Source organism: Drosophila novamexicana, unplaced genomic scaffold (assembly GCF_003285875.2).
Source record: "Drosophila novamexicana strain 15010-1031.04,08,12 unplaced genomic scaffold, DnovRS2.1 tig00000564-arrow-pilon, whole genome shotgun sequence".
Lineage (NCBI taxonomy): Eukaryota > Metazoa > Arthropoda > Insecta > Diptera > Drosophilidae > Drosophila > Drosophila novamexicana.
Genome location: NW_020824810.1, coordinates 1592188 through 1619439, shown reverse-complemented (window position 1 = coordinate 1619439; position 27252 = coordinate 1592188). Strand labels below are relative to the sequence as shown.

Below are 27252 nucleotides of genomic sequence, written 5' to 3'. Positions count from 1 at the left end.
GGTTTCCAATTCGATTGCGAGCTGGCAGCGTCTGTTGGCCGAAGCAAGTTGTTTATTGCCAACTCTGCCTTGGCACGGTGCGCAACGGTTGCGGCTCAGTTCGGTGCGAATATAAAATATTTGAATACTATAGTTGAAAGATACATTTATTGATGCCAGTTGCAGATTGTGGCAGCACGAAAATCGCGTCGAAAGTGTCGAAAGCCGTCGCTAAACTCTACTCAATTTGTGCTTGTGTGTGCGTGTGTGTGTGTGTGTGATTAAACAATAAATAAAAAATAAGTAAATAAAGAGAAAATAAACTAAAGTTTATTACCATGGATATTAAGACCACGGCCGTGACGCCGCCAGCCATGCCCGCTGTGGATGCTGCCGGCGCCCCGCTCTCGCCGCCGAGCAGCGGCCATCTACTGACTGCGGCCAGCCTGGAGCAGCAGCTGCAGCACAAGCAAACGTTCCAGCACATCTTCGAGCAGCTGGTGCAGCAGAGCGGCGGCAGCCAGAAGCAGCTGGCGCCCAAGCAGCTGGAGCACTTGCGCCATTTGCTGGGCAATGTGCGGGATGCCAAGAATTTGCAGCTAATTGTCGAGAAGTTCAAGAATCTGGAACAGTTCCAGGAGCACTACGCCCAGCTGGGCGGCAACAACAACAACAACACTGTGATCACAGAGGGTAAGTCGGTTAGTTAGTTAGTTAGTGAGTTAGTTCCCGGAAAGCGTTCGCCATTTACTGATTACCGATTTAATTAACACAAATTGTCGCTGAACATGAAGGCAGCGGCATATTGACAGCGGGCACTGTGCTTCAACGTGTGGCGTGTTCACAGACATGTTTTGCATTTTGAGGCCGCGTTCTTCGTTTCGTTTATTAACATGCGCCCGAGCTGGGCATTTAAAATAATTTCCTAATTATAAACTAATTGCCAAGGCATGCGAGTGGCGAGCGGCGAGCGGCGAGCAGCCTGATTCAAGGCTTTAACAAAGGCTCTGAAACATTTCCAGTTGACGTTTTAAGTTCGTTAAAAATGCATCAATTAAATTATCGACAGCAGCAGCTGGAAAAATGTTTACAAAAAAACTGTTGCCTACTTTTCAGCGGCTCTTGGCATGACAAACGCTCATTAGACGCACACACATACACACACACACACACACATGGCGAGCAATATGTCGCTTAGTTGCAATTACAGTTTTTAGCTCGTTAAAACTGTAAATAAAGTTGTGTCGCCTGTGTGTGTTTGTGTGTGCACAACATTTTAATACTTTCAAAATAACTGACAAAATTTGCATACACTCAGAGAAAAATACAGCTAAATTCTAATATACATAAGTTCTAGAATTAATAAGGATTTCCTCATGAATATTCCTGAATTAAGTACGAGTACGAAATCAAATAAGCACAAAATACTTTTTTCAATAATTCGCGGAAAACTTACTTCATAGAAGTACAAAATTTGAGTCTTGCATTTATGAAAGGAAGCTTAGTAGAAGAATTACTCTATAATTGAAAAAAAAAGAAATAGGAATTTCCCAACATAAAAGAGTTCTTACATTAAGAATTTCTTAACTCGCTTCGCGCACATAATTGCTTGCGTTTTTCTCTGAGTGTAGCTGCTGCTGTCGCTGCCGCTGTCGCTGCTGTCGTGTGCCTAATTGACTTTCCAAACTGTTGGCAAACAGGCTTTTAATTCTCATGCATGCAGCCCATGCCAGGCCAGTTCAGATCAGCTAAGCCGCCCCCGCTAACCAACCGCTTCGCTCAACTCTTTTTGCAGACAGCGAAATGTCGCTCAAGGACAATGCACGCAAATTCGGCGCTGGCGGTCAGACGCTGACGCCCCGCCACACAATCGACGCCATTCTGGGACTCAAGAATCGCAATGGCCAGGCGCAGGGCCAGCTGCAGGCAGCAGCCGAGGGCAGCGATGGTAAGTGCCACAAAGCAATCCGTTTCTAGGCCATAAATCAAGTGTGTATATGAGAGTGTGTGTGTGGCTATTATTAACGCATTACCCCAGCAATGTCAAGAACAGTGTTGTATAAGTGGCAACTGTAATCGGAATGCGATAAACGATGAGCGATAAGCGCAATGCAAATCGATTTCAATTACAGTGCAGCGCTGTGCGAAATCAACAAACACAATCGCAAAATTATATTAGCATTTGTTTTATTTTCTGATGCCCATTGCGAATTGACTAGAAGGGGTATAACAGGCAGAGGCAGGCATAGAGCATATAAGTTCTGGCCATCTTCTTCCATTTTCATAATATCGATAAATATCGATTTCAATAAATGGCCTTTCAAGCTTAGCTCGAAGACCGTAACAGGTAGATGTAGCCAACCTTGATATGTAGGTTCTCGCATAGCATTCGCAGCTAAGGTTTGTTACACTTATTGAATACTTTCTCCCATTTCCCAAAATTACAAAAAAATAGGCTCATCTTTAACGTTATAGCATTGTACTCTGGCATATGCACCGTTGCCATTTATGCCATTTATTTGAGCTTTAAACATTTTATTAAGATCGGACAATAAGCACCGAAGTGAATCAAGACTGATATTTCCATTGTTTGGGGCTAATGGGAAGAAGAAGCACCGCAGCAGCATTCTTTTATATGTAAGCTTGGCCTTAGGGTATTTGCTGGTCGTGCACTGCCCACTTAACAACTCCAGCTTGTTTCTTTCTTAGCCCGACTATCGCGTGGCCTGAAAGTCGTCAGACTTGTTCTAACTGCTACCGAGTCAGTAAAGCACCCACCCCCCACCCCCCTCTCTTGCACCACCCCCGCACTAGCCGAGCAACTGGCAACTGGCGTCTGGGGCTGCACTTTAGCGCCGCGTCGCGATGCACGACAACTGATAAGGGAAATCAGTCAACGGTAATCGTTTACATGGCCAAAACGGGATTAGAACTCAAGTTGGCAGCGTGGGCGTATTGGCCTCCGCTTCTTGGGCCAATTTAAAACTTTTATTATATATTTGGCAGTCGTTAGTTTGAAGGCTTTTTAACTGGATTATAGTTGGATTTATGCCGGTGCCAGTCGCCGCTGTGCACCCGCTTCCCAAACTGGGCTTAAATGGCCGCCCAATGCCCCTTATTTTTCCCCTCCTTTTTATTTTAGCACGTCGTTAAAAATGTATTTCATTTTTGTGCTCTGATTGCCAACAAGCGATTGTCGCACGCCCAGTTAGCAGAAATCTACCCAGAACTTGCGACTTGTGAAAAATGGGAGTTTCTTTTCACCTCAAAGCAGTTATTTCCTTTCTGGTAATATACGAAGCGTTGGCGAGTTAATAACTGCAATGGAAGTGAGAACAAGCTGGTAAAGGATGGCCGAAGATAAAATACCCCTTGCCAGATATTTCTATAAAGAACGATCTATGCCTGGATTCTTCAAGTAAGCTTCCATACTGAGGGACTCATTTGCATAACAATAGACAGCGCGAACTATATCGATACGGCTTAAATCTCTGATCAAGACTAAATAGCCTCTTTAAGCGTATAGAAGGTAGTCTTAGCTATTTGAATGGGACAGTCATCTATCCATCTATCTGTCTTAATGAAAACTTGTCTCTCTAAAAGCTAACTTCAAGCAATTTTGCAAAGGTCCGTCTTTTAGTGGCAGGCAGTACATAGGTCAGATTGGACCTCTATATCATAAAGTGGCCTTTGCTTCTGTTTTTCAAAATATCTTTTGGACTATCACGTCTTTACTCTACCTCCTCCCTCGATCAGCCTTCGAATATTTAAATAAGCAAATTAATAATTTTATCAAATTGATCAGCAATTTTATAATTAATCAACATTTTTCTATGCAAGTTAAACCAAGGCGTTAATTTTTTTAAATGAAATTCACTTAATTTAATAGAGTCTGACTTGATGCAATATACAAGCTATTGTTAAGCATTTCCTGCTCGTCACTTCGCTGTTTTAAAGAGTGCCAAAGGCGCAGACACGACGAAGCTGAAATCAATTAAAGACGTTTGCAATTAATTTAATTAAAGCATTGCGTCAAAGTGCTGCCACCGAAGATGCCACGCCAGAGGAGAGGCGCCTCGCAAGCCCGACTGACAGCAGCAGCCAGAAGAAGAAGAAGAAATAGCAAAAAACGAGTTGCGCAAACAAAATGGTGTTGTGCAAAAACAAAAAAGAAACGCAACGACAAAAGCGCAGGTTAAATGGCCGCAAATTAATTAGAAGCCAGCAAATAAGCTGGCTAATAAAGGGGTTCGGGCAAGTGCCGAGGGGTTGATGGAGGGGGGTGGAGGGGGTTAACAGGCATAAAGCGAACAACTGTAAACCGGACTGAAACTCGAAGTCTTAACCATAATTGAAGCGCGGCTAGACGCAAGCTGTCAAAAAGCATTTAAACTGACAGCGCGCTGCGGTGGCGTCACAGCCAGAAAGAGAGAGAGAGAGAGAGAGAGAGAGAGAGGGAGGGAGAGGGAGAGGGAGAGTTACTCATTAAACGCATAAAAGCATTGGCTGCACAAGTGCAACACGCACTGCAAACGAGCCAGTGTTGGCAAATGTTGCAGCAAAAAGCGAATATCTACGGCACGCTGAAGATTTACAAAATACCTTATAAATACAAATCTTGATAAGATTCTTAAGATCATATATAAGCTGTATAAATAAACATGTCCTTCTGTGCTTTACGCACATCATGACAAATCTTTAACTAAAATTAGCTAACTCTGCTTTAAAAAAAGCTAAACGGGCTTAAAATGACAACTGTGTCCGGCAGTAAAGCTATGAAAGCAGCGAAATTTGGCTGGAATATGGCTGAATGGACAGCACTGAGCTAAGTGGAGGCTACATCGCCGCATTTAGATTCAAGATAAACAGCAACAACAACACCAACAACAACAACAAAGGCCAAGTAGCTGAGCTGTGGATCGATTCATGCACACACAAGCACACACACACACTCACGCACACACACACACACACACATTCAACTGATGCGGCATTAAATTGAGCATTAAGTCACTTTAATGATCTTAATGCGTGTCCGAAGCGAGCTAAACGCGCGTCGGCGTTGCATGTTGCCCGCTGCCCGCTGCCCGTTGTCCGTTCCCCGTTGTTGTTGCGGCTTATTAGCCGCTTTGTTGCCACAGTTACAACAACAGAAACAACAACAACAACAACAACAGCGACAAGAAGAAGAAGCGAGGCACTCCACTTCACTTTAACACGAATTTGATTGACAGTTTTGTTTATGGCTTGTTTGATTTTTTGATATGAGCCCGATATCTTGTGTATCTGAGCTGCGCCTGCGCCGGAAGATGCCAAATATGTTGTGCATTTCCTTTTGTTAGCCTTTAGCCACAGGTAGAGACCTGTTGCCAATGACTTTCCAAAAATGTGCGACTAATAACATTTCAATTAGGCCGCCGCCTAATGGCCAACTTATTGCTCTTGTGAGAAACTGTCAAATCATTCGCTTGACGCGATTAACGTCAATTTGGACCGGCAGGGCAGGCTCGGCACAGTAAACGCTCGCATTGCCGCAATTTGGAGCAAACTATGTTGGCTAGGCCCAATCCTCACTGTACAGTACAGCATCTGCTTGAGCCACGCTCAATTAGAGAAGGCGGACAACTGCAGCTTAAGCCTCTTGTCAGTAGCTGACTTAATTTGAACCTTTTAACATTTCAACTTTGCTTCGTTTTTTGTTTTTCTGTTTTGTGTTTTGTATTCATAGTTAAATTGTTAACAAGCCGAAATTTCCAGCTGCCAACTTTAATTGCCACAGCTAATGGCCAAGAGCCAACGCAGAAAGCAGCAACAAAATCAAAAATCATTTCTTAATTGAACTGTCGATCAGGCAATTTGCTCGAGACGAATACTGAATGAATACTGAATACTGAATAGTGAATAGTGAAAAGTGAATACTGTTTGCCTGGCATTGAATTGAAATGAAAAAGCAAAGAAAACCCGAATATCAATTTGTACTCACAACTCGAACCGATCTAACAGAATGCATTCGAAAGGTTTTGCACCAAAATGCGCAAATCGAACCAGCTCGAACCGAATGTGAAGCAAATGCTGGACTATGTTTCATAGGGGCCACGCAATACTCGACTATAATGCAAATAAAAAACCCTATTTCGGACTTGGTGCCATATTCTCACGCGAATAACTGGCACGTGTGAACTAAACTTTACGCAAATTTAGTCATATTTACAGCTCGGCGTTTGAATACTCAGTGTGCGTGTGTGGATCGTCATTCATTCAGCTCAAATTTGTGTTGGTCTTTTTTTTTTTTTGGTCTCAAGCTCACGCAATTAACACACGCACTCCGTGTGGCCCATAGTGGTTCCCTTGGTGCTCGGTGCTCGGGTCCGGACATGGACATGGCTCCGGGTCTGAGATTGCGGCTACTGGCGCTGCGTGGCACCTCATGTGGCGTTCACGCCTTTTGTAAATGCTGTTTTCTATTATTACATGTTTATTATTATTATTTTTTATTATTATTATTGTTGTTGTTGTTTTTGTTGTTGTTGTTGTTGTGCGTGTTGGCCTTTTGTGCTACCGCATTTTGTTTTTTTTCTTTTCGGATTTGATTTTTAATTTCTTTCGAACAGTTTTTGTTAATTTCATTAACGCCACAGTGGCTCAAAATAAAACGCATGCGGTGCGTGTAAATTTCGTTTGATTGCTCAAAAAGCAACGGAGGTTAATTCAGGGCATTTTTTTTTTTTTTTTTTTTGACTGCCGATTTTCAGTTAATTAGCCAAACATTTGACCCAATTAGTTGCTGGAAACTGTGTTGAGAAACAACTGAAAATCAATAGTCCAAATGAATGCCAATTATTGAAGTAATTACATTAGACAATCATCAGAGCTGTGCTTGTGTAATCGAACCAAACAGCCTAGACAGTCAAATGCAAATTAAATTGGTATATACTTTATAAGTACATCAGAAAGCAATTACACAAAAGACTATCGAATAATTATAGGTATTTGAGGGCAGCTGAATGGATAATTGGATTTCTGACGCCGCCAACAGTTTTGAAAACCTAATTTAACACAGAAATTGAATTTGCTTACACAACCCAACTGCAAAAGTCAGTGCAAACAGTCGTCCCCCCTCGCACCTTGCCCCATCTCGAGTCGGCGACAAACTAATGACTTCCTTGCATGTCACGTGATATGTGTGCTAGCGGCAGCCAGAACGCCCATTAGAACCAGCGACTTTTCCCACCCCATTCAATACAGTTCGCTCGCAATAGTTTATACCAGTCGGTACAGCTTTGGCCTTCGGCATTTGGGAATTTCTGGGAATTTTTATTGCCTCACATTGTAAATACGCGGCGACTAATTGAATGCCGTTTATTAATGGGCTGCCCAACAGGTGTGGGAGCTTGTGCCAGGCTCTAGATGGGTGGCTGTTTGATTGCAACCCAAAATTAAATAACACATTGTTATTACCGCGCGTCAGGCTTTTAACCACATGGGCAGCGACAGCTTATGACTTGGCCAACTGTCCGCCAGCCCTCAAAGGCTAATTAAAATCTAATCAAGCGCCAAGCAAATGGTAGATTATGTTACAAGGCAAAACCGAGCACTGTCGAGGACACTGTGTACATCATGATTTAATTATATTCCCGTGACCCGGAACCAGTGCCTGTTACATAAAATGATGATGGATTTACTAAGTGTGACAATTTAGAGTCTGGCAAGCGACTCATAGATACCCTGTGATTTGGTCAACTGTGCTCCTGGCTAAGTGAGAAGTCAAACATCTATTTCAGTTGAGTTCGGAATCGGATCAATCGAAAGGAAAAAACAGCTGGAACCTGTACCAAGCTCGACTTTTGCGGTTGTGTGCGATCTCGAACATGTTGCTGACTCAAGCAGTTCGAACTGTGTTTGAATGAATGTTGGTTCAGTTCTGAAGACTTGTTACTTCATAAATCGTGTGAATATCCGAGTTTGATGAGAACGAACCAATAGGCAATATAATACCCTGTAATCTAATGCTCTGTATGACTTATGCCCCGTATGCTCTATTTACATTTGTGTTTCGTCTACTTCCTGCAGGTGATGGTGATGGCTCCATGGCCGAGGACGATGCCACCGATCTGCGCTGCAACATGTCGCTGGCGCAGCTGCGCCACATGGATAATCACATGGCCAACATGCTGCAGCAGCACGCCAAGAATGGGCTCAGCTATGGCCCGCCAACACCACCAGCGCCGCCGCCGTCGCAGCAGCCGCCGCCACCGCATCATCATCATCATCAGCAGCAGCATCACGGCGCCATGGCTGGCGCTCCGCACGCCCCATTTGGCTACCACAATGCCTTCGGATTTGGCCACGGACACAACAGTCACAGCCATCATCTTGCGCATAGCTTTGGGCAGCAGCAGGAGGACGCGGCGGGCAATTACCTCAACTCGATGCACCAAATGGTCGAGGCCAATCAATTGCAGCCGTCGCAGGTGTCCGCGCCGGTGCCGGTGGCGGGGCCGGGGCCTGCGCTGCCTCCCCCCGGCGCCTATGGCAGCCATCAGCAGCACTTGGCGGCGCTGGCTGCGCATGCGCAGGAGCAGCACAACAAATATGCCAAGTCATCGTCGCCAGCCACCGCCGTCGCTGCTGGCAGCTACTTTCTGCCGGATGTCGCAGCATCAACGGGCGCAGCAACAACAACCACGGCAACAACAGCAACTGTTGCGCAGGCGACAGCAGCACGCGACTACGACGAGCGTTCAATGTCCTCTACCAGCGAGCTGGACGACGAGGAGGATGATGCGGCAAAGCTGCAGCACGACGGCAACATTAACATCGATGTAACCTCACCGCCCACACCCAGACCCATGGGCAGCAACAGCAGCAGCAACAACAACAGCAGCGGCAGCGGCAAGCGCAAAGCCTCCGCCTCTGCCTACTGTGATGATAATGAGCCGAAATTAGCCAACGGACAGCAGCTGGGTAATTATGGCATCAGGGCGCGCAGCCTGGACGAGGTGCAACAACAACAACAGCAGCAGCAACACTTTCCACACGAATATCGCAGCAGCAGCAGCAGCAACAACAACAACAGCCAAGTGGAGCATGTGGAGCGTCTGAATGGGGACAACGACAGCCTGGTCAATGGCAGCTGCGCCTCCAGCGAGGATCTCAACCAGACCAACAACAGTGAGCAGGGCGAGAAAATCACATCCGGCAGCGATGATGAGGGTAAGTTGCAGTTAGCCTCGCTCCAACTGCAGCTCATGCTCTCCCCCAATCTCTCCCAATCTACACTCTCCACCTTCAGGCCAGGACGAGAACTGTGCCAAGAAGAAGCATCGCCGCAATCGCACCACCTTTACCACATATCAGCTGCATGAGCTGGAGCGCGCCTTCGAGAAGTCGCACTATCCGGACGTCTATTCGCGCGAGGAGCTGGCCATGAAGGTGAATCTGCCCGAAGTGCGTGTCCAGGTGAGTAACGGCCACAGCCAGTTGATACTTTACCAGCTCCGATTTATTTGCGAGCTGACTTTGCTAATTGTGCAATCAACATGTCTGCTCAGCGAGCGCCGGAAATTAAATAATTTCCGTTTGCAATTTATTTTAACGAAATTAAGTTGTGCCAACTTGTGTAGAACGCCCAATCCAGACACCTCTCCAGACAGATCCTAGCTGTGCTCCAATATGTTTTGGTCAGCTCGACAAGGATTTATGCCTGCAGCAGATTTATTGGCCTGCAAGTGCTTTGCATACTTGTTTATTCATGAAATTTAACAGCTGGCAGAAGAGAGGGTTGTGTATTTTCCCATAAACAGTGAATCATGCCTCAAATAAGTGTTAACATAGATTTCGGAAAATGAGCTTAAAGCAGAGCAGGAATTTACACGTGTTCCACCAATTTTCCACGCTTGCGGGTGAATATCGTCATTTACGTTAAGAAATGAAACAACTGTCCAAAAGTGCAGCTTGATAGAACTTAAAGCTTGGCCTGTGCGTTGATCATCAGTCAGTCAGTCAGCCAATCAGTGAAAGGACATAGACAAGTTATTCTCATAGATTATATTGCTCTCCTTTTCTTCGTTTATTTCTTGCGCATTCCAGCATGTATCTTTTCGCCTTTACTGATCAATCAGTCAATCAGTGAGAAGAAAGGTATTTATTTTCATAGATTCAATCAAGCATTCCGTTTGCAGAAATACCTTTATATTTATTCTGGTTCTACATAGTTTTCTTGCACCATACGGTACATTACATAAATTTTCACTTCAATGATCAGTCAGTCCATCAATCAGTCACTCATCACTCTGCCTCTCTCTTAGATTTCTTGCACCTGCCAGAATCTATCATCTATCTATGATCATTGTAGGTAATAACTACAATGATCATCAGTCAGTCAATCGCTCAGTCAGTCAATCAATTATTCAGTACAAATATCATTAAATGCTCTCTCATAAATTTCTTGTACCTTTCAGTGAAATAACATTCATAGACTCAACCTTCCCCTCACCCATTGTCTGGGCCCCGGAAGGAGTAACTTTTTCGCAGCAAAAGCAAAACTTGCGCAACTTTCTTTCAGTGCATATTAAAATTTATGTCTCAATTGCGAAATGACAATGCAAATGACAAGGCTCGCGGTCTGTGCTACCCATATTCATGCTGAAGAAATTATGCACTTTATGAGAATATGCGCCTTTTGCTTTATGCTCGGCCCCGCGAATGCATGTCTGGCAGCCATTCGATTCGGGTGGCAAATTGCGACATTAACGGGCGGGGCGCCTCGTAAATTCCTTTCACAGCCGTGTAGCATAAAAGACGCCCAACTGAGGCCCAAAAGCAGGGTTAAGGAAGTTTTCAAGAATTGAAGGGTTCGACTGGCATTATGTAACCATATCAATGGGCTAACAGATATTACCCGGCGTTGCGTGGGTCGCCTAAATTTCTATATGTTACTTTTTTCTTTGTGAATAATAACAAATTGTACAAACAAAGTTTAAATTTGAAAATTTGAGCCGCCAACCTCACATTTGCTAGTTCGACGCTCAGTATCTGCTTTTTATGGCCATCTAATTGCATAGCTGCACACTGGACTACAGTTGCCTTGTGGCATAGTTTTATGTGTTATTCTTAGCCATAAACTGTGGGTAGCTAAGGCCCGGGCTCCGGGCAAAGGCCGCAGGCGACAGTCAGATGACGGCAGAGGACATATCAAATTTCATGAAGTCGTTTCCTCAGACGACAAATCATTTTTATTGACTAAACATTATCGTGCCGCAACGGTTGCAACTTCGCGGCGACACTGACTTTCGCTCTGCCTCTCCCTCCCTTCCACTCTCTCTCTCTCTCTCCATCTCTCTCTGCCTGGCAACACAAATGTATGCACATAAATAAATAAACAAATATACAAAATCCGAAATACCAAGTAAATATAAACGAAATACAAAAGTAATGAACGAAAATCGTATAAAAATTTCTTGCAACGCCGCAACGCTGCGATTTATCCGCGTTTTTCTAGATGGCGTACGGCCCTCATGTGTCACTTTGTCAAATTGACACGAATTCAAATTATGCCACAGCCCAGGAATACCCCTGCCCAACTCACCCCCAGCCACTCGATCCCGTGACCCTCGCCCCTGGCAGCACTCAGTGTATGAGCCGGGCGCGTCCCCAAGTTTAACTCGTTTTTTCGATTTAGTGGGCACATTTTTTGGTCTGCACAAAGGTCCTGACTGTGTGTGTGTGTGTGTAATCACATTTGCGGTTAGTTTGCATGAAGTTCTAGTTATCGTTTCGGGCTGGGAAATTGCTTGGTGTGCAACTCGTTGAAGGTGGAAATTTGTTTTGATTAAGTTTGTGCACACACACACACAGAAAAAAGAAGCTCGTAAGAATGTTGAAAACGGATGCTTACGACTGCTCAATCCTCGCTCACAGTCGAACTTTTTAAGATACATAAATTATTGGAACGATCCTTAGAGTATCAGAGCAGTCATCTATCGGGTATACATATGTACATGGACTTTGCCATCTATTGAATGTGAATAGGCGCGAATATATATTTCAAATTGCAAGTCTTTTTATTTATGCTTAAAAGCATTTGGTACGAAGGCAATAAGTATTTTATATGTGTGTGTGTATGTGGGCATGTGTGTTAGTGTATACATGCATATATGTGTGCACTTATGTATGTATCATATACATATGTATGTATGTTTCCTAATATCAAACGCAGACCAAGCTTATTTGACGCTGTGCAAATTTCAATAAAACGAATTTCTACAAAATGCTCTTCTCCTCGATTCTCAAAATATGTATATATGTATGTATGTATGCATGTATGTATGTATGTATGTATGTATGTAGGTATATGTATACATGTATCTATCTATGTATGTACATATGTATGCATTTACATATGTATGTATGTGTATGTGTATGCTAGTGGAATTTTTCGAAACCCCGTCTAAACGTGCACCTTCATCACATAAGGTAACTGCAGTGAATTTTAGCCTCCCAGGTCTTACGATTTGGGCTGTGCGTGTGATCACCAAGCAGTCAGTCAATCAGTCAGTCAGTCAGTCAGTCAGTCAGAGACTTCGAATATACGAATATACTTCTTTCACAAGCAAATGAAACCCTTAGGAGAAAACAAACTGAACTATGGAAAACCTCGAAATGGAATGGAATGGAACTGAACTGAGTTGTAAGTGGGCCGGGCCGGGCGCACGTCAAAACGAATAAGAGGCAAAACTCAAACCCAGACCAGAGTGTAGAGTCAGTCAATCAGTGAGCCAATGGGGCAATATTCGGCAATTTCTCGTTTAGATGAGTTCATTTTGGGGCTCTGCTTGTGGATGGGCGCGGAGAAGGAGAAGGGAGTTCGGCTTTGGGGACATGCATTGTAATAGATTTGCTAAATGTTTGTTTAAAAAGTTTGATTGGATTTTGCATTTGATGCATTGTGTTGCTGCTGTTGCTGCTGTTGTTGCTTTTATTTGTTGTATTGTGTGCATTTTTGTGGCTTTTTTGATTGTTGTTTAAATGGCCAATATTGCCTGCCACTCGCTTACATTGTAATGGAGCAGTTGCGTCACGAAAAACAAAATTCAAATCAAATTGAAATTGTGTCATTTGCGGTTACTCTTGGCAAAGCAATTAATCTGCCCAACCACAAGGGGGGTAACAATATCCAGAGAGAGAGGGAGCGAGAGAGAGAGAGAGAGGAAGGTCTACTTGGAGTGGCGGCTACTCGGCTTAGGCTCAGCTTATCTCAGATCGTAACCAAAACAAAACGCGCTAAGCCGGCAAATTAAACAACAGATTAACGAGCTAAACAACCACAAAACATAGACACGACCTCACAGACACATCATTAACACTGCAAAAACACAGCGAGTCCATCAGCTGCCTTTTCTCTTCCTTTTTTTTTTGTTTAGTTCCTTTACGATGTGAGCCCGAACATATGGCCCGAAAGTGGCGCATAGATGACAATTATTTTATTTGGATTACACACGCTGACAGCCGGCAATTTGTATCGAGGGCTCTGACAGAGACATTTCTTGGCTCGATTAAGGGTTAAATGTGCTCCAATCACACGCCGTATTAAACACAATCGAGTTGAGCAAAGACCGAGAAGCCCGAGCCAGACAGCCAGCCAGCAAGAAAAGAGTTTAATTAAAACCTAATTTAGCATGGCAAAGCAAAGCAAATCGCAAGTTTAATCACGCTCTCAACTCTGCTCTGCGGGGTTGATTGATGGTTCTCTGTAGCTGAGCTCAAATGTGTCTCTAAATATAACACTAAATAAATAGAAATGCCAGCGCCAATTGACTAAACGATTAGCTCAAGAAACAAGTAGTTTATGGAGAATTCTTTAATGTTTTGTCGACTACGGCCCACACATATTTTCTTGAATTCATTTATTCCAGGACTGCCTTATAAATAAGTGCACATAATTCTCGAAATTGAGTAAATAAAAGTTAGTGCACATTATTTGTAATATGAACAAAAAGCCGAAAAAATATATTTAGCTAAACTTTCGGAGCATGCATTGCGTGTCTTGTCCATATAGAAAAATAAATAAACATAGTTTGTTCGCATTGAGTGCGTTTCACAAATAGTTATCGAGCATCGGCAATTTTTATAATATTTTATATTATTAGTAGCAAAAATAAACAAATGCTAAAATGCCAGTCAATTATTTTGCATGGCCAAATGATTAAATATCGTAAAACTGTCAAAATATGTCAAGTAAAAATGCCAGGCAAAGGAAAACATTTAATATGCACAAAACATACATGTGAGAAATGTTTATTTATCTGCATATTGCGCATACGACGTGTGTGACGTGACTGTCGCCTCGCTGTCTATGTGTCTGTGTGTGTGTGTGTGTGTGCATGTGTGTCTGTGCATAAAAAGCAAACAAATAAAAATGTCATTTCTCTAACAAATAAAATAGATTTTTATTGCATTTCACTTGCCTCCATTGCCATGGCCCGGCCTCAGTTAAATGTTTATTTCTTCTGCCCATGCCTTGGCACAGTCTGTGTCTGTAACGCTCCACTTGGCTACCAATATATATATATATATATATATATATTTATTGTTTTATATATCGACAGTCGATTCGATTCGCTTTCGTTTTCACATGTCATAATAATAATAATGCATATTAGGTTCATTTGTGAGCCTTTTGCCGGGGCCGCTAGCCATGCTTTTTATTGAAATCCTATACAAATCTAATAATGAAAATAATCAGAAAGTAGCGAAAGCAGAGAACCAACTACTGAGCCTCAGCCTGAGCCCAGAGAGAGGCCAATATCAAGTGAAATGTCCCAAATTGAACTGTCGACAATTGCATAAATGGGCTCATTTCTCTCTCCCCCCTCTGCCCCTCTGGGGAGTCGGCAGGCAAAGTGACTTTTTAGCATATTTAACGTATTGTTTGGTTGGGCGTTAACAGTTTGCTCTTTAGGGAAATGTTCACAATCGAGACAATTGGGCACTCTCCGTGATTTGATCGGCGCCCAAGTGACCGCTGAACTCTGAGCTAGACCAGCTAATAGATTGGTCTCCAATTGCACGCATTTACACAATTAATACAGTACAACGTAGAATATAAATATAAATATGAAAAAATAGCTGGCTGACAGCTGCTGTGAAGCGTTCAAGTGCCGCTTGTTCATGCGTGGGCGGGTAACAATTAACACATTATGCCACCTTTGACACACACATTAACACACAACAAATTTGAGCCCACAACAAAGCCAGCGCAAGGGTAAATAATAATAAATATAAATAAAAAGCGACCAAGTCAAGTATGAGGGTTGTCCCGGCTACATGTGTGTTTGGGCTTGTGTGTCTTGCACATCTGCTGCTTATGAAATTATGCCGAAATAAACTGTCCAGCAAAACAAAGCGAACGAACTTACAGGCCCAACACTTGAAACGAGCTGACTAATTATGCCAAGCAAATATGAAAAAATAAAAAACAAAGAAATACACAAAATTCCAGCGTCAATTATTGTGTGATATGCAAAATGGCGTTAACGGGCCGCTACAGTGTGACCAGGCTATGAAGCATGAGAGCGAAAAGTTGCATTTGAATAGTTTTTAACAATTTGCCAGTTTTCTTTAGGGACTGCTACAGTGTGATCAGGTACAGGTGTGAACGCCTTTAGACAAAAGTCAAATTTAAAGTAAAATGTGAATTTTGTTATTTTTAACAATTTGTTTTTATTTATCTTTACGGCTACAGTATGACCAGACTATAAAGCACAAGCGTAAATAGTTTAAGATTTATGTTCAATGTTATTAAATATTCAATATTCAGCTAGAGGCATATACAGAGCCTTCCGACTTGCTAATCCGAAGATATTCAATTTATATATAAAAACAAGATATAGATTCTGTACTCCATTTTCTCGGCTGCTCGAACCTCAAATTATCATTTAATAACTCCCTTTCCTCCACTTGAAGTTCGAACTTTTCGCTGAGACTAAAAAAGAAGTTTAAGTACACTTTTCAGCTCTTTTAATCAGCAATCAGTTTTTCGGAATGAATTACTATTATCTTATTTTGCCAGGATCCTTTTGCATTCTGCTAGAGATCAGCATTCGGGTCGTCATAGTCATGTTTGCCTGTTGCTAAGCAAACTAGTCTCTTGCTTTTGAGGCTAGCCTGCTGATAACTTGATATATAACATGTTTGTGTGGTTTTTTTATATAAATTACGTTTGTTTATCTTTTCTATTGTGTGATCAATAGAAGCTCTTGGCTTTTATGCTGCGGCAGGCTGTGCCGCTTTCAATTAACCCCCATTAGAAGCTGCGCGCTTTGCAAAGCCAAAGAAACCGCCCGAACGTAGGCGGCTGCTAAGGATTTACCTGAGATCGGTAGACGCCCAGGCAAATGCGTGTCGCACTTAATTAAGATCGAGATGCCAAGAGATGACGCAGTTGTCAGAGCAGAGAGAGAGAGAGAGAGAGAGAGAGAGAGAGAGACCAGGTCGAGTTCGAGCAAGGACAACGTCGGCGGCGGCGGCATCGTTTGTGGCGGCATTTTTTGTTTGTTTGCCGCAATGGCATCCAATTTCATTCCTTTATGCGACTTATTGAGTTTACGCTGCGCTGCCTGGCTGGGGCAGAGCACTTTGGGCTGGTGCTTTGGTGGTGCCTCAGCCGGCTTCTGGCCAAAGGGTGTCGTCTTCGTCAGTTGTCTGTGGGCCTCGAGGCAAAAGCTTTAAAGCAGCCGCCTTTTGTCTGGGCAAAGTACGAGGCATCCTTTGGCCAGGACGCGGGCAATGTGTGCGTAATTTAAGCTGCGAAACGTGTCCTTTTTGAACGGGCCCCGGGCTCTATTTGGCTAGTGCGTCGTGATTGCGCTTTTGCCAGCTAATCAAATCAAATTGCGCAATGTTGCAAGACGGGCGCGTGCATCGGCTTAGTATTGGTGTCCTTGCTACTATTATACTAGTGGCTGCCACTAAGAAACGGCTGAAAAACAATGCGAGCCGGGCCCGTAATTTGCTTAGGCATCATATCAAATTTAGCGTAACCTGTCAACACATTTCAATAAAAGTGTATAAATCAAAAGGAATGAAATTATAAATCATTTTTCCCCCCGGTCGACGGCCAGTTCAACCCCTGGCAGCAGGACAAGCACACGCACACACAAACCTAACCTCACTTGACATTAGGGGTAACAACAAAAAAAAAAAAAAAAAAATGATGAAGAGAAAAACAAAAAGAGGGCAGCAAACATTGCGCTGCATGCCAACCCCTGCCACCCCCTGCCAACCCCTGCCAACCCCAACCGCCAGCCCATTTGTTGTCCTCCAAATATGTTTGGCTTAAACTGAAACAAAATACGAACAAATGCAATCAAGCGAATACAATTACAATTACACTAACAATTTTTGTCATGCGAATTTGTTGTCTGAGATCTGAGAAGGAGCTTAGCAGCTGTGACTAAAGCCAGCTCTGAGAAATCGCGCCCAGCAGCAGCTGCTGCTCTAGAGTCCAGAGTCCGGAGTCCGGGTCAAAGCTCAGCTGAAGCACTTCAGACGTCAAGTGCATGTCCGTGTGGAAGTACTCCAAGGGGGTGGCTCACCCCTCGCTGATCTGAAATTATGAATATTATTCAATTTGTGTGCCTAAATGCTGTGTAATGAGTTGCACATCTGTTCGCTTGAAGGCCTCAAGTGCGCCAGGAGTCAAAAGTTAGCGACAGGCACAGGATACGCAGCCCTGTTGCGAGTCGAAACTTTTGCATTATTATTATTATGCTTTATGTATTTATTATTATTGCATTAAGGCACTTGCACACTTTGATTGTGTTATGTGTCAGATGTCAAGAGCGCGTTGACTCCTTTAAAATGCTTCACAGCAAATCGAATAAACTGGCAAATTGTTTTTCTTTATACTTTTATAATTGTTATTTTGCATTAACGAGCAGCAAATTGTGAATAAACAGATTTGCCGAGGCCTTAGATACTTTGTTTGGTATTTGAAAAATTTACTTAAAAAAATACATTTTTAATGGAAGTGTATAAAATATTTCGCTCAAAGCAATTGCTGAGTAATCTTCAGTCACTCTGGGGAATGGAGAAATGTTCTGAGCAGAAGCGTAATGGCAGCCAGATCTCTTGAACATTTTAATTGTAAAAATCAAATGAATGATGATAATATTAGACACTAGTACTTGTGTTAATGCTAATGCTAATGGTAATGCCAATGCTAAAGATAATGCGTATGCTAATGCCAGTGCTAATACTAGTGCGAATGCTAATGCTAATGATAATGCTACTGCTAAAGCCAATGACAATGCTAATGATAATGCTAATTCTGATACTAATACGAATAATTATACTAATAACTATTCAACCAATAATATTATCCAATGATCCCAATAATAATATATATTATTAAAAAAATAACAATAATATTTATAACAGATTACTGTTATAAGTAATAAGTAACAATAATAATGGCAATATTACACTAATGTATTAGCTAAATGCATTAAAAGTGTTCCTAAGCAAATTAGGCACATGTGTAATTATATGCCATCTTGTATCTAAGATCTTGATATCCGAGAATTGCATTATTCATAGACCTTTTAGTTTTGATTAGACCTTGTAGGCACATTATTGTTATTCATTCTTAGCTGAGTGTATCTTTGAGTATTCAACAATTGACTCAAAGTATGCCGCGCTCACAAATGCCTCTCGAGCACAGAATCTCACGGCTGCTGTCAGTTTAAATGAGCGTTGGCTTAACTTGTCGAATTAGTCCGGAACAAAACAATTTCGATTTCGGGGGCTCACGTGAGTCAATCAAAAATACACACACGATAAATAAATAAAACGTAACGAAGCTCAAAAGAAATTTTCAACGAAATGCGGCAGGTACTTATGAGGAGGTGCTCCCAAAAAGACAAAAAAAAAAAAAAAAAAACAAAAAACGATATGTGAAATGTGACTTAATCAGCTTTATATAAATGCTTGTTTTGACAACGAGAACGACAACGACCATGAGGAGTGGAAGGCTCAGCTTGAAGTTGTCGCTCAGGGTTTTGCTTGTCAACCCACACACACACACGCACACACACTGTCTAATTATGTGTGGCACAAGCTGCTTATAATAATTATACACAGAAAAACAGAGAGTATAAATATTTATGCGCTGGAGTATGCGACATGGTTCTGGGGCCTTTGATTTCCGCTTTTAATTAATTTGTGTAACATGCTAATTGGTTTTATGCGTTCTACTCCAATCACTTGCCTATTATTCAATTTCAAATAATGTGGTTGTTCGCGTTGTTGTTGTTGTTGCCTGCTGAATAAATCATAAAACACTTAAATAATTTTCTGTGCGCTTTGCCACTTTATTATGTGCTAATTAATCACCTAACAAATTTTTCGGCTCGCTTTGTTGCTTGAACATTTTTAGCGCACGCAAAATATACAAAATATAATTAAGTTATCAGGCCAGGCAGCAACAAAGCCAACAACAACAACAACAACTCTAACTTGAACAACTTTTAATATAAGCAGCAAAGTTTTAGCCACTGCACAGGGTGACAGAGAGAGAGAGAGAGAGAGAGAGAGAGCTAAAGAACTCGCAAGTGGACTAATTTATTTTGTCATAAGACATTATTCAAATTATGCGCGTAATCAGCCAGGGCTGCCAGCTTGGCCAGAGCCAGGCCAAATAGCCGCCAGCTAAACTCCGTATGCTTACAACTAAAAAGGACATGCTCTTCGTTGTTTGCGCGGGCCGTTCCAGCAGTTACTCTAGTTAGTTAGTTAATTTTGAGCAGCCTCTTGTATTACATACTAGAGGAAAGAGAGGTCATGGTTAACCAGGGTCACAAAATGTGCTTACTTTGGGGCAATACACATTTATACCATGCGTCTCTATGCATGCGCTTCTTTATGTTTCGATTTTCCTTTGTAAATTTTGACAAATGTCTAGAGCTCCAACTCGGATCACGACTTTACAACACTTTTAGTAAGAGTATCCACAATCGATCTCAAGGAAAGCTTCAGTAACATTTTTAGCAGCTGCCCTCGCATCTACCCTGCACTTGGCATGCATCGTCTCACCTTGCTACAGTTGCAAATTCAAAATGCGTCGTGCGAGTGTCAACAACAGGGCTACTGAGTGATAGAGAGAGAGAGTGAGGGAGAAGGAAATGAAGAGAGTGAAAGAGAGGCGAGAGAGTGCAGGCAAATAGCTGCCACGCCATGTGAAGCGTGTGACAGACCAAGTCCTAATCATTCGCTGGCCCATTCCCATTCGCAGCTTGGACCCGCGATTCTGGTCTGGTATTTGCGTCAGGCAACCAGCTGCTGCTGCTGCTGCTGGGCATATTTGTCGTCCTTTGTAGCCGATTTAACTGCTTATTAACTGTGCGTGCGCTCGTCCTTTGTGAGCCCCCCCGCCGCCGCATGCCGCTCTCCTTGTGCTCGGCTACTGCTCGGCATGTCAGCAAGTAAATAAATAGCTAATTAAATACAGGGTGACACGTGGCGCTGGCAAACACACACACACGCCTCGACAAACAGCCCAACGAACTAGTCGAATTACCTAGCCCCTCACACCCCTGACACCCCGCTCATGTCCAAGTCAAAGTCAGTTGAAGTTGAGCAGAAGAAAAAAAAGGCCACAATTGAAATTGAGGGAAATTCGAGCGCGTTGATCGAGTGGGTGTTGAACTTGGAGCGGGGTCGGTCGCGGCAGCAGGAGACTCGTCGCACGTTTCTCAACACTCGCCTTTGACTTTTCACATGCGATATTCGAGGCGTGGCGTTTTCTCTGCGGCTGGCAGCACGCCACGGGCGGGACGAAGGGGGGGGCCCAAGTCGTGTGCCACGCTTTGTGTTACAACGTTTTGAATGCAAACGAAACTGTTATTAAGTGTAATTAGGCAGTTCACCAGACACTTAGAAAATCCCAAATACGCATAAATATTGCCAGGCCATTAAACTAGCTGCTTTCCATTTTCCAATCGCTTTCCGTCTTTGGAAAATATATATCTTCTCAGAAAAGAAAATTTCCTTTAAAGTGAGTTTGGTCTTAATTTTAACTAAGAGCGGTGGATTTGCCGAAAGGTGTGAAACACAATGAAACAAAAACAAGTTAGAAGCCGAACTGATCAAGTTGCACTCAATTATTTTTCGCCAATTTTCCACTTTTACGGGTGAAATTTCCCAGAAAGCCCGCCTCAGCATGTACATTCATCAGACAAAGTATAGAAATTGAATATTTTAGCTGCCAATCATGCAATCATTACAGTTTTATGTATATGGACATTCGGCAATATTCGAATTGAGATCCTTTTACAACTCAGTCGAGAAAGCTTTCACAGGGCTTGTTTGAGCGGCTCAGAGCGAAGCGGCATCGAGTGTAAATCAATATGCTTGTCGGCTCCTAAACTAATTAAAAAACATCTTATGCTGTGCGCGCTTTGTGCCCGCCAAGCTTTTGTTTGGCTCTAATTTGCCCCGAAACCGAGTCGCAGTCGTAATCGAAGTCGGAGTCGGGTCGCGGTGGCAGCCGAAACAGGATGCCGGGCATGCAACATGGCCCTGGGGCCTGGGCTGGCTAAGCCCAATCGAGGGCCGGAACTAAAAGCCAACAAAGGAGAACATGTCATAAACTAGCGCAAAGGACTCCACGCTGTGTCTTTGTTTGAGCTCGGAACGCGGAGCTCGGGACTGGCTGGCTGGCTGGCTGGAATTATGACAGGCGCACATTGAAGCCTGACTGATGTCTGTCTGTGAAATCCTGCCAGGCATATAATTAGGGTCGGGCTCAGGTTCACTGGGGTTCGTTTCTGGCCTGGCAGTTTTTTAATTGAATTAAAGCTTCCACACACACGGCCACAGTGTAAGCCCATGCAGATGGCATTGGCATTAGCTTAGGCGCCGCTATCAATATCCTTGAGCGCAACGGGCTGTCCGTCCGGCCCAGCGCTCCTAATTACAATGCATTGCGAGCGCGCATTTTTGTTCCATGCAATTAACTCCTTATCGCAACGAGCAGCAAATGCATTCGCTTCAATCAATTTGATTGAATTGCATGACACGGTCTCGATAATTATGCGATCTATAATTGCAGTGCCTGCGGGCAGTCTAGATTTTATAGTGCACGATAAGCACAACAACTATACGCTGTGAGAGGCGAAAGCTAGTTAGCCAAAGAGCACTTAGCCGGGCCATAAACGTTTTCCAATTTGTCAGCCACAAAAACCGAAACAGACACCCCAACACGAGGCGGCCAACGGAAGTATTGCTATGCATATGGCTGCTGCACAGCTAGAGATGGGGTCGGGCTCGAGGTTTGCCAAAGCACGAGAATATCTGCCCCTCAGTCCCAGCTCGACTAGCGCTGCATCTTTCTCATTTGCACATATTATTTTAACTTAAGCTAAGCTCTTTTTTCATGCTCGTGCTCGAGAAGGAGGCACGCAACCAGCTCTAGCAGAAGCCCCTAACAATGAACGTGTAATGACAAGATGTTGCCCAACTGACCAAAGGCTCTCGTTTACTCTCTCCTCTATCACCCCCCCTCTCTCTCTCACTTGTTCCCTCCCTCTCTCTCTCTCTCTCTGGCTCTCGCTCTCTCCGCTGTGCATACTAAAAGTTGCCCAACAGTTTTATTAAGCTGCTGAACTCTTGTGTGTTAAAAGTCAATTTTCCAATTTGCAAACTGTCAAAAACATTCGAAAAGCAATTTGTGCCATAGTGCATACATATACCAGCGAGTGCGAGAGCGAGAGCGAGAGAGAGAGAGAGTGAGAGAGAGAGGGAGGAGAGAGCGGGCAGGCTGTAGTTGAGAGTACAAGCCAAATTGCGTATACGCCTTGTATGCTTTTGGGCGACGACACTTTGCGGCAGAAGTTTTCCAATAAAACGGCAAAACTTTGCTGCGAACAAAATTAAAGAAGACGACGACAACGACAACAGGCACACGATGAGCATAACGGGCGCCATGGGGTTGCACGCCCTTTCAGGGGGGTTGCAGCGCCCAGCGCCATTTAACTGTGGGCCCATTGGGGTGGACGTCGACGTCAACGTCGACGCTGGCAGCGCCGTTTTTGGGGACACGGCGACGTAAATTGTTTGCTGCCAATGTGAAGTTTATGAAAAAGATTAAAGTTGAAAAGTGGTTGACGAGGCGAGCAGAGTATGGGCGAGGCAGAGAAGGCAGGGAGCAGTGGAAAGTGGGGCGAGCAGCGCGCTGTTGCGGCCTGGCGCGTGCTCTTAGCACCGGCTCCAGCTAGAGCTTCACATGAATGCCAAATGCCGCAGGCAGCCACCGGCGTGGATGCTGTCGGGCGGGCGGGCGGACGGACGGCAGAGAATGTGGCAAAATTGAAAATGGCTGAAACGGGCTGCCAGTGCCTGTGTGTGTGCGTGTATGTGGGTGGGTATGCGTGTGTGTGTGTGTTTGTATTTGTGTCTATGGGGTGGAAAATTGAGTTTGATGCTGGATGGGAGTGTCGGGGGGAGTCTGTTGATGCCACAACAGAACGCCCAGCGAGCGCAACAGCCAAAGATGAAAGCAGACAATTTTGCTTGGTTGGGGTAATGCTCATAATGATGATGATGATGATGATGATGATGTTGATGTTGATGATGAGCACGTTGATGATGGGCGTGCCACACGTCAATGGTACACACTCTCGCTCACTCGCTCGCTCGCTCTCCCTCTCGCTCAGGCAGCTGCTCTGCCCCTCGCCCTGTCTGCGTCTCGCTTTGCGGCGCCTATGACGCACCATGAATGGAAATTACAAAATTGATTTTGATGATTTAATTAAAATGAAGAAGCACAAACTCAAATTATAACAGTCGGCGAACGGCAGCTCAAACCTCCCTGGCTGGCTTTTGAGTGGCCCATTTGCCCGCACTCTGCGCCACATCCCACAGCCAAATGTCAATATTCATTTAACATTTGAAGCTCTGGCTATGTGTGTGCGAGGGAGTGGGGCGAGTGTGTGGCCTAAAGCTGCTAACTTTAATTTATTTTCTTCGTACTGATTTGAGCGACAGGAAATTAGACTTTGAGTTGGCTCTGCTCCTTGAGCTTTGTTATTTCTATCACTCTGCACTGCTAATTGATCTTACGAAATAGCCAAAACAGAAAATTGCATATTTCTAGAGCTTGTTTCGAGAAAGCAAAGCTAAGATTAAAGTGAAAATTGAATTCAGTAGCATATTTTTTCTGCTTATTATAAGCTGTATTCAATTTTATCCAAATTACCCATAATTGGATAAGTTTACAGTACGCACTCGCTCAAAGCAACCCATTAAATGAAATCCAAAAAGTCAGCTCTTCTCTGAGCTAACTGTACGTTAAGAGATGTCCTTTCTGCACATTTAAGTTAAAATAAAGCAATCAAATATATATTGTGTACGTCGAGTGTTGCATTTAGCGAGGGCGTACTGTACTTGGTGCTCCTTGTCTATTCGCATTGCCTACTTTCTGGAGCGCCACAAAATGTTGAATATGCCGTTTTGTGATATAAGCTGAATTAGAAAGCGTATTCGTTAGCAATTATATTGTGCACCTAGTCAAATAGGCAATTAAACAGCAGCCCGAACAACTTGTCAGCCTTAATTACTTGCCCAAGTTGATTTACTCGCATAGCGAAGGACAACAACAGCAACAGCAATTCGCTTGCTGTTTGCATTTGCCAACAACATTTACACAACAGTCGGCGTCGAGCTCTGGGCCCAGGCAGTCGCAGTCGCAGTCGCAGTCGGCTGCATGCTCTGCATATTTGTAATGCAAATCAGTTTCTGGCTGTGCATCAAATTGACAACGAAAATAATTTTACGCGCCATTATGTTTAATTAAACAGCCGCAACAACCAAAGCGAAAGCAGACAACACACACACACACACACACACAGAGACATACGTCTGCTTGTTTATGTATTTTGTGGCAGAGCACGACTAAAAATAACAACAACAACGGCGACTACAACAACAACGGCTACGACATAATGGTAATAAAATTTCCATCAGAAATAATTTCTTATTAATTTGCGCAAATTGCATTTAATTACTTTGAGCGCAGCAGCAGCGACGCCGGCGGCACAACGGAAATCCAAAATATGCCTCCCACTTGGCAAAGCAGCCAAACGTACACGCTCGCTCGTTCGCACTCACATGCGCTCGCATGCTCGCGCTCGTCACTCTCGCGCTCTCTCGTTCGCTCGCTCAGCACGCTCTGGCATTTTGCTCTCTTTGCTTTAATTAGACAGACGCTGTGCCTGCGCGCTCTGGTTGGGCAGAGCTGTTCGAAAGTTTCGCTCACACTCACACACACACACACACACGCACACGCACACACATTGTAACGATAATTCTAATTATAGCTACGGGCACTAATTGAATTTTATTTCTACAGCATTTGCCGCTTAACAGCTTTGGCCACGTCAATCGTTGTGTCTGCCGTTGTTGCTGTTGTTGCTGCTGTTACGCCATTTTGTTTGTCCAGCTGTCTGTCTGCCTGTTCTGGTTGCCCATTTCTTCTTCTACTTCTGCCGCCGCATCGCTCTTTAGCTATCCATCTCGCTCTGGCTTTGTGTGCGGCTGCTTTCATTAACAATTTGGCTGGGCGGCCATTTTGCTTTTTTGTTCGACTTGATGTCTTGTGGCCCGTTCTCCACTGAGTCTCTTCTTCTTCTGCTCGTCATGGCCGCGTAATTAAGCTCATTCAGTTTTCCAATTATGTTTGATGACCTTCGTGTTGTTGTTGTTGTTGTTGTTGTTGTTGTCGGCTGTTTAGACACTCGCATTTTGCGCCTGATTAAATTAGCGGCCGCCTCCTCGGCTCAAGTGGCGCATTTAATTGCTTTTGCGCGCTTTGCTGTTTAATTAACTGACACTTATGCCGCTTGTTTGTGTTTTATCTCTTTTAGGTCTGGTTTCAGAACCGACGCGCCAAGTGGCGTCGCCAGGAAAAGTCGGAAAGCCTGCGTCTGGGCCTGACGCACTTTACGCAGCTGCCGCATCGATTGGGCTGCGGTGCATCCGGTTTGCCCGTGGATCCTTGGCTGTCACCGCCGCTGCTGAGCGCGCTGCCAGGTAATTGTTACACGTGGCAGCATTGGATCTTAACTAATTTTGGTTTTTTTTTTGTTGTGTTCGCAGGATTTCTTTCGCATCCGCAGACCGTTTACCCCAGCTATCTGACGCCGCCGCTAAGCTTGGCGCCGGGCAATCTGACCATGAGCAGCCTGGCTGCCATGGGCCATCACCATGGGCCGCCGCCACCGCATGGGCCGCACAGCGGACAGCTGGCACCGCCACCCACCGGGCCACCACCGCCACCGCCACCGCATCCACATGCACATGCACATGCCGGCCATCATGCGGTGCCGTTGTCGCATCTCTCGCCGCACCTGTCACGCATGTCACCGCACGCGACCTCGCTGTCGCCACATCATGGAAACGTGGCCAGCCTGACGCCCTTGCCGACCGGCGCGACGCCAGCCACGACGACAGCATGCTCGACCGCCTCGTCCTCGTCGTCGTCGCTGGAGTGCAGCGGCCCGGATGTGTGCATGTCACCGCAAAACCTCAGCATATCGAATGCCGACTCCAATGGCGATCTGCGCGACTGCAGCGATGCGGATGGCGGCAGCTGCAGCAACGGCGCCGGCGGCCTAGAAAAGTGCACCAACGAGCTGCTCGATGTCGGCAGAGAGAGTCCCCCGCCGCCCTCCTCGCTGGCCATCAAGCGCACATCAGCCGCAACGCCGCCTTCAGTGGACATGCGCAGCAACTCGATTGCCACGCTGCGCATCAAGGCCAAGGAGCATCTTGATAATCTGAACAAGGGCCTAATCTCCATGGTCTAGCCAGGCAGTGGCAATGGTTCCTGCATTCCTACACACAAGGACCAGGCACAGCAATTCACATAAGTTAAACTCAAGTGTTAGCCTTAGTTCTTCACGCAAATCTCTCACAACAACTCAACAATCCAATCAAAATCCACAGAGATACATTTATCTATACATATATCCATCCATATAAGTACATGGGTAATCGTATTTGTTTAGCCCTGTAATATCGTGCGTGTTTTAGTTTAGTGAATTCGTCGTTGTAAACATTATTTGTATAGCCAAGAACCAGTGAACAGAAAGTTACTCAACTCGAACTTGCAACATCCGAACGGTAAAGCAAATAAATCGGCAATTTAAATAGATTTTCATGTGCATAGAGATCGATTTGTAACCTTTCAATAATTGCTAAAGAAAACTGATTTAAATA

At 44.2% G+C, this 27252-nt stretch overlaps 1 protein-coding gene across 1 annotated transcript; it reads left to right on the top strand.

Moving 5' to 3' along the window:
* Positions 1-317: 317 nt before the first annotated feature.
* LOC115762314 (retinal homeobox protein Rx) lies at positions 318-27252 on the top strand. Its single transcript, XM_030704481.1, has 6 exons — positions 318-672; positions 1775-1927; positions 8050-9192; positions 9272-9438; positions 25899-26064; positions 26131-27252. Exons 1-6 carry the CDS (start codon positions 318-320, stop codon positions 26838-26840), a joined length of 2694 nt encoding a protein of 897 aa, XP_030560341.1. The 3' UTR covers positions 26841-27252.

Coding starts and splice junctions, on each gene's coding strand:
- LOC115762314 (XM_030704481.1), top strand. CDS start 318: ATGGATATTAAGACCACGGCCGTGACGCCGCCAGCCATGCCCGCTGTG. Junction 1,928..8,049: donor AGCAGCCGAGGGCAGCGATG/GTAAGTGCCACA, acceptor TACTTCCTGCAG/GTGATGGTGATGGCTCCATG. Junction 9,439..25,898: donor TGCCCGAAGTGCGTGTCCAG/GTGAGTAACGGC, acceptor TATCTCTTTTAG/GTCTGGTTTCAGAACCGACG.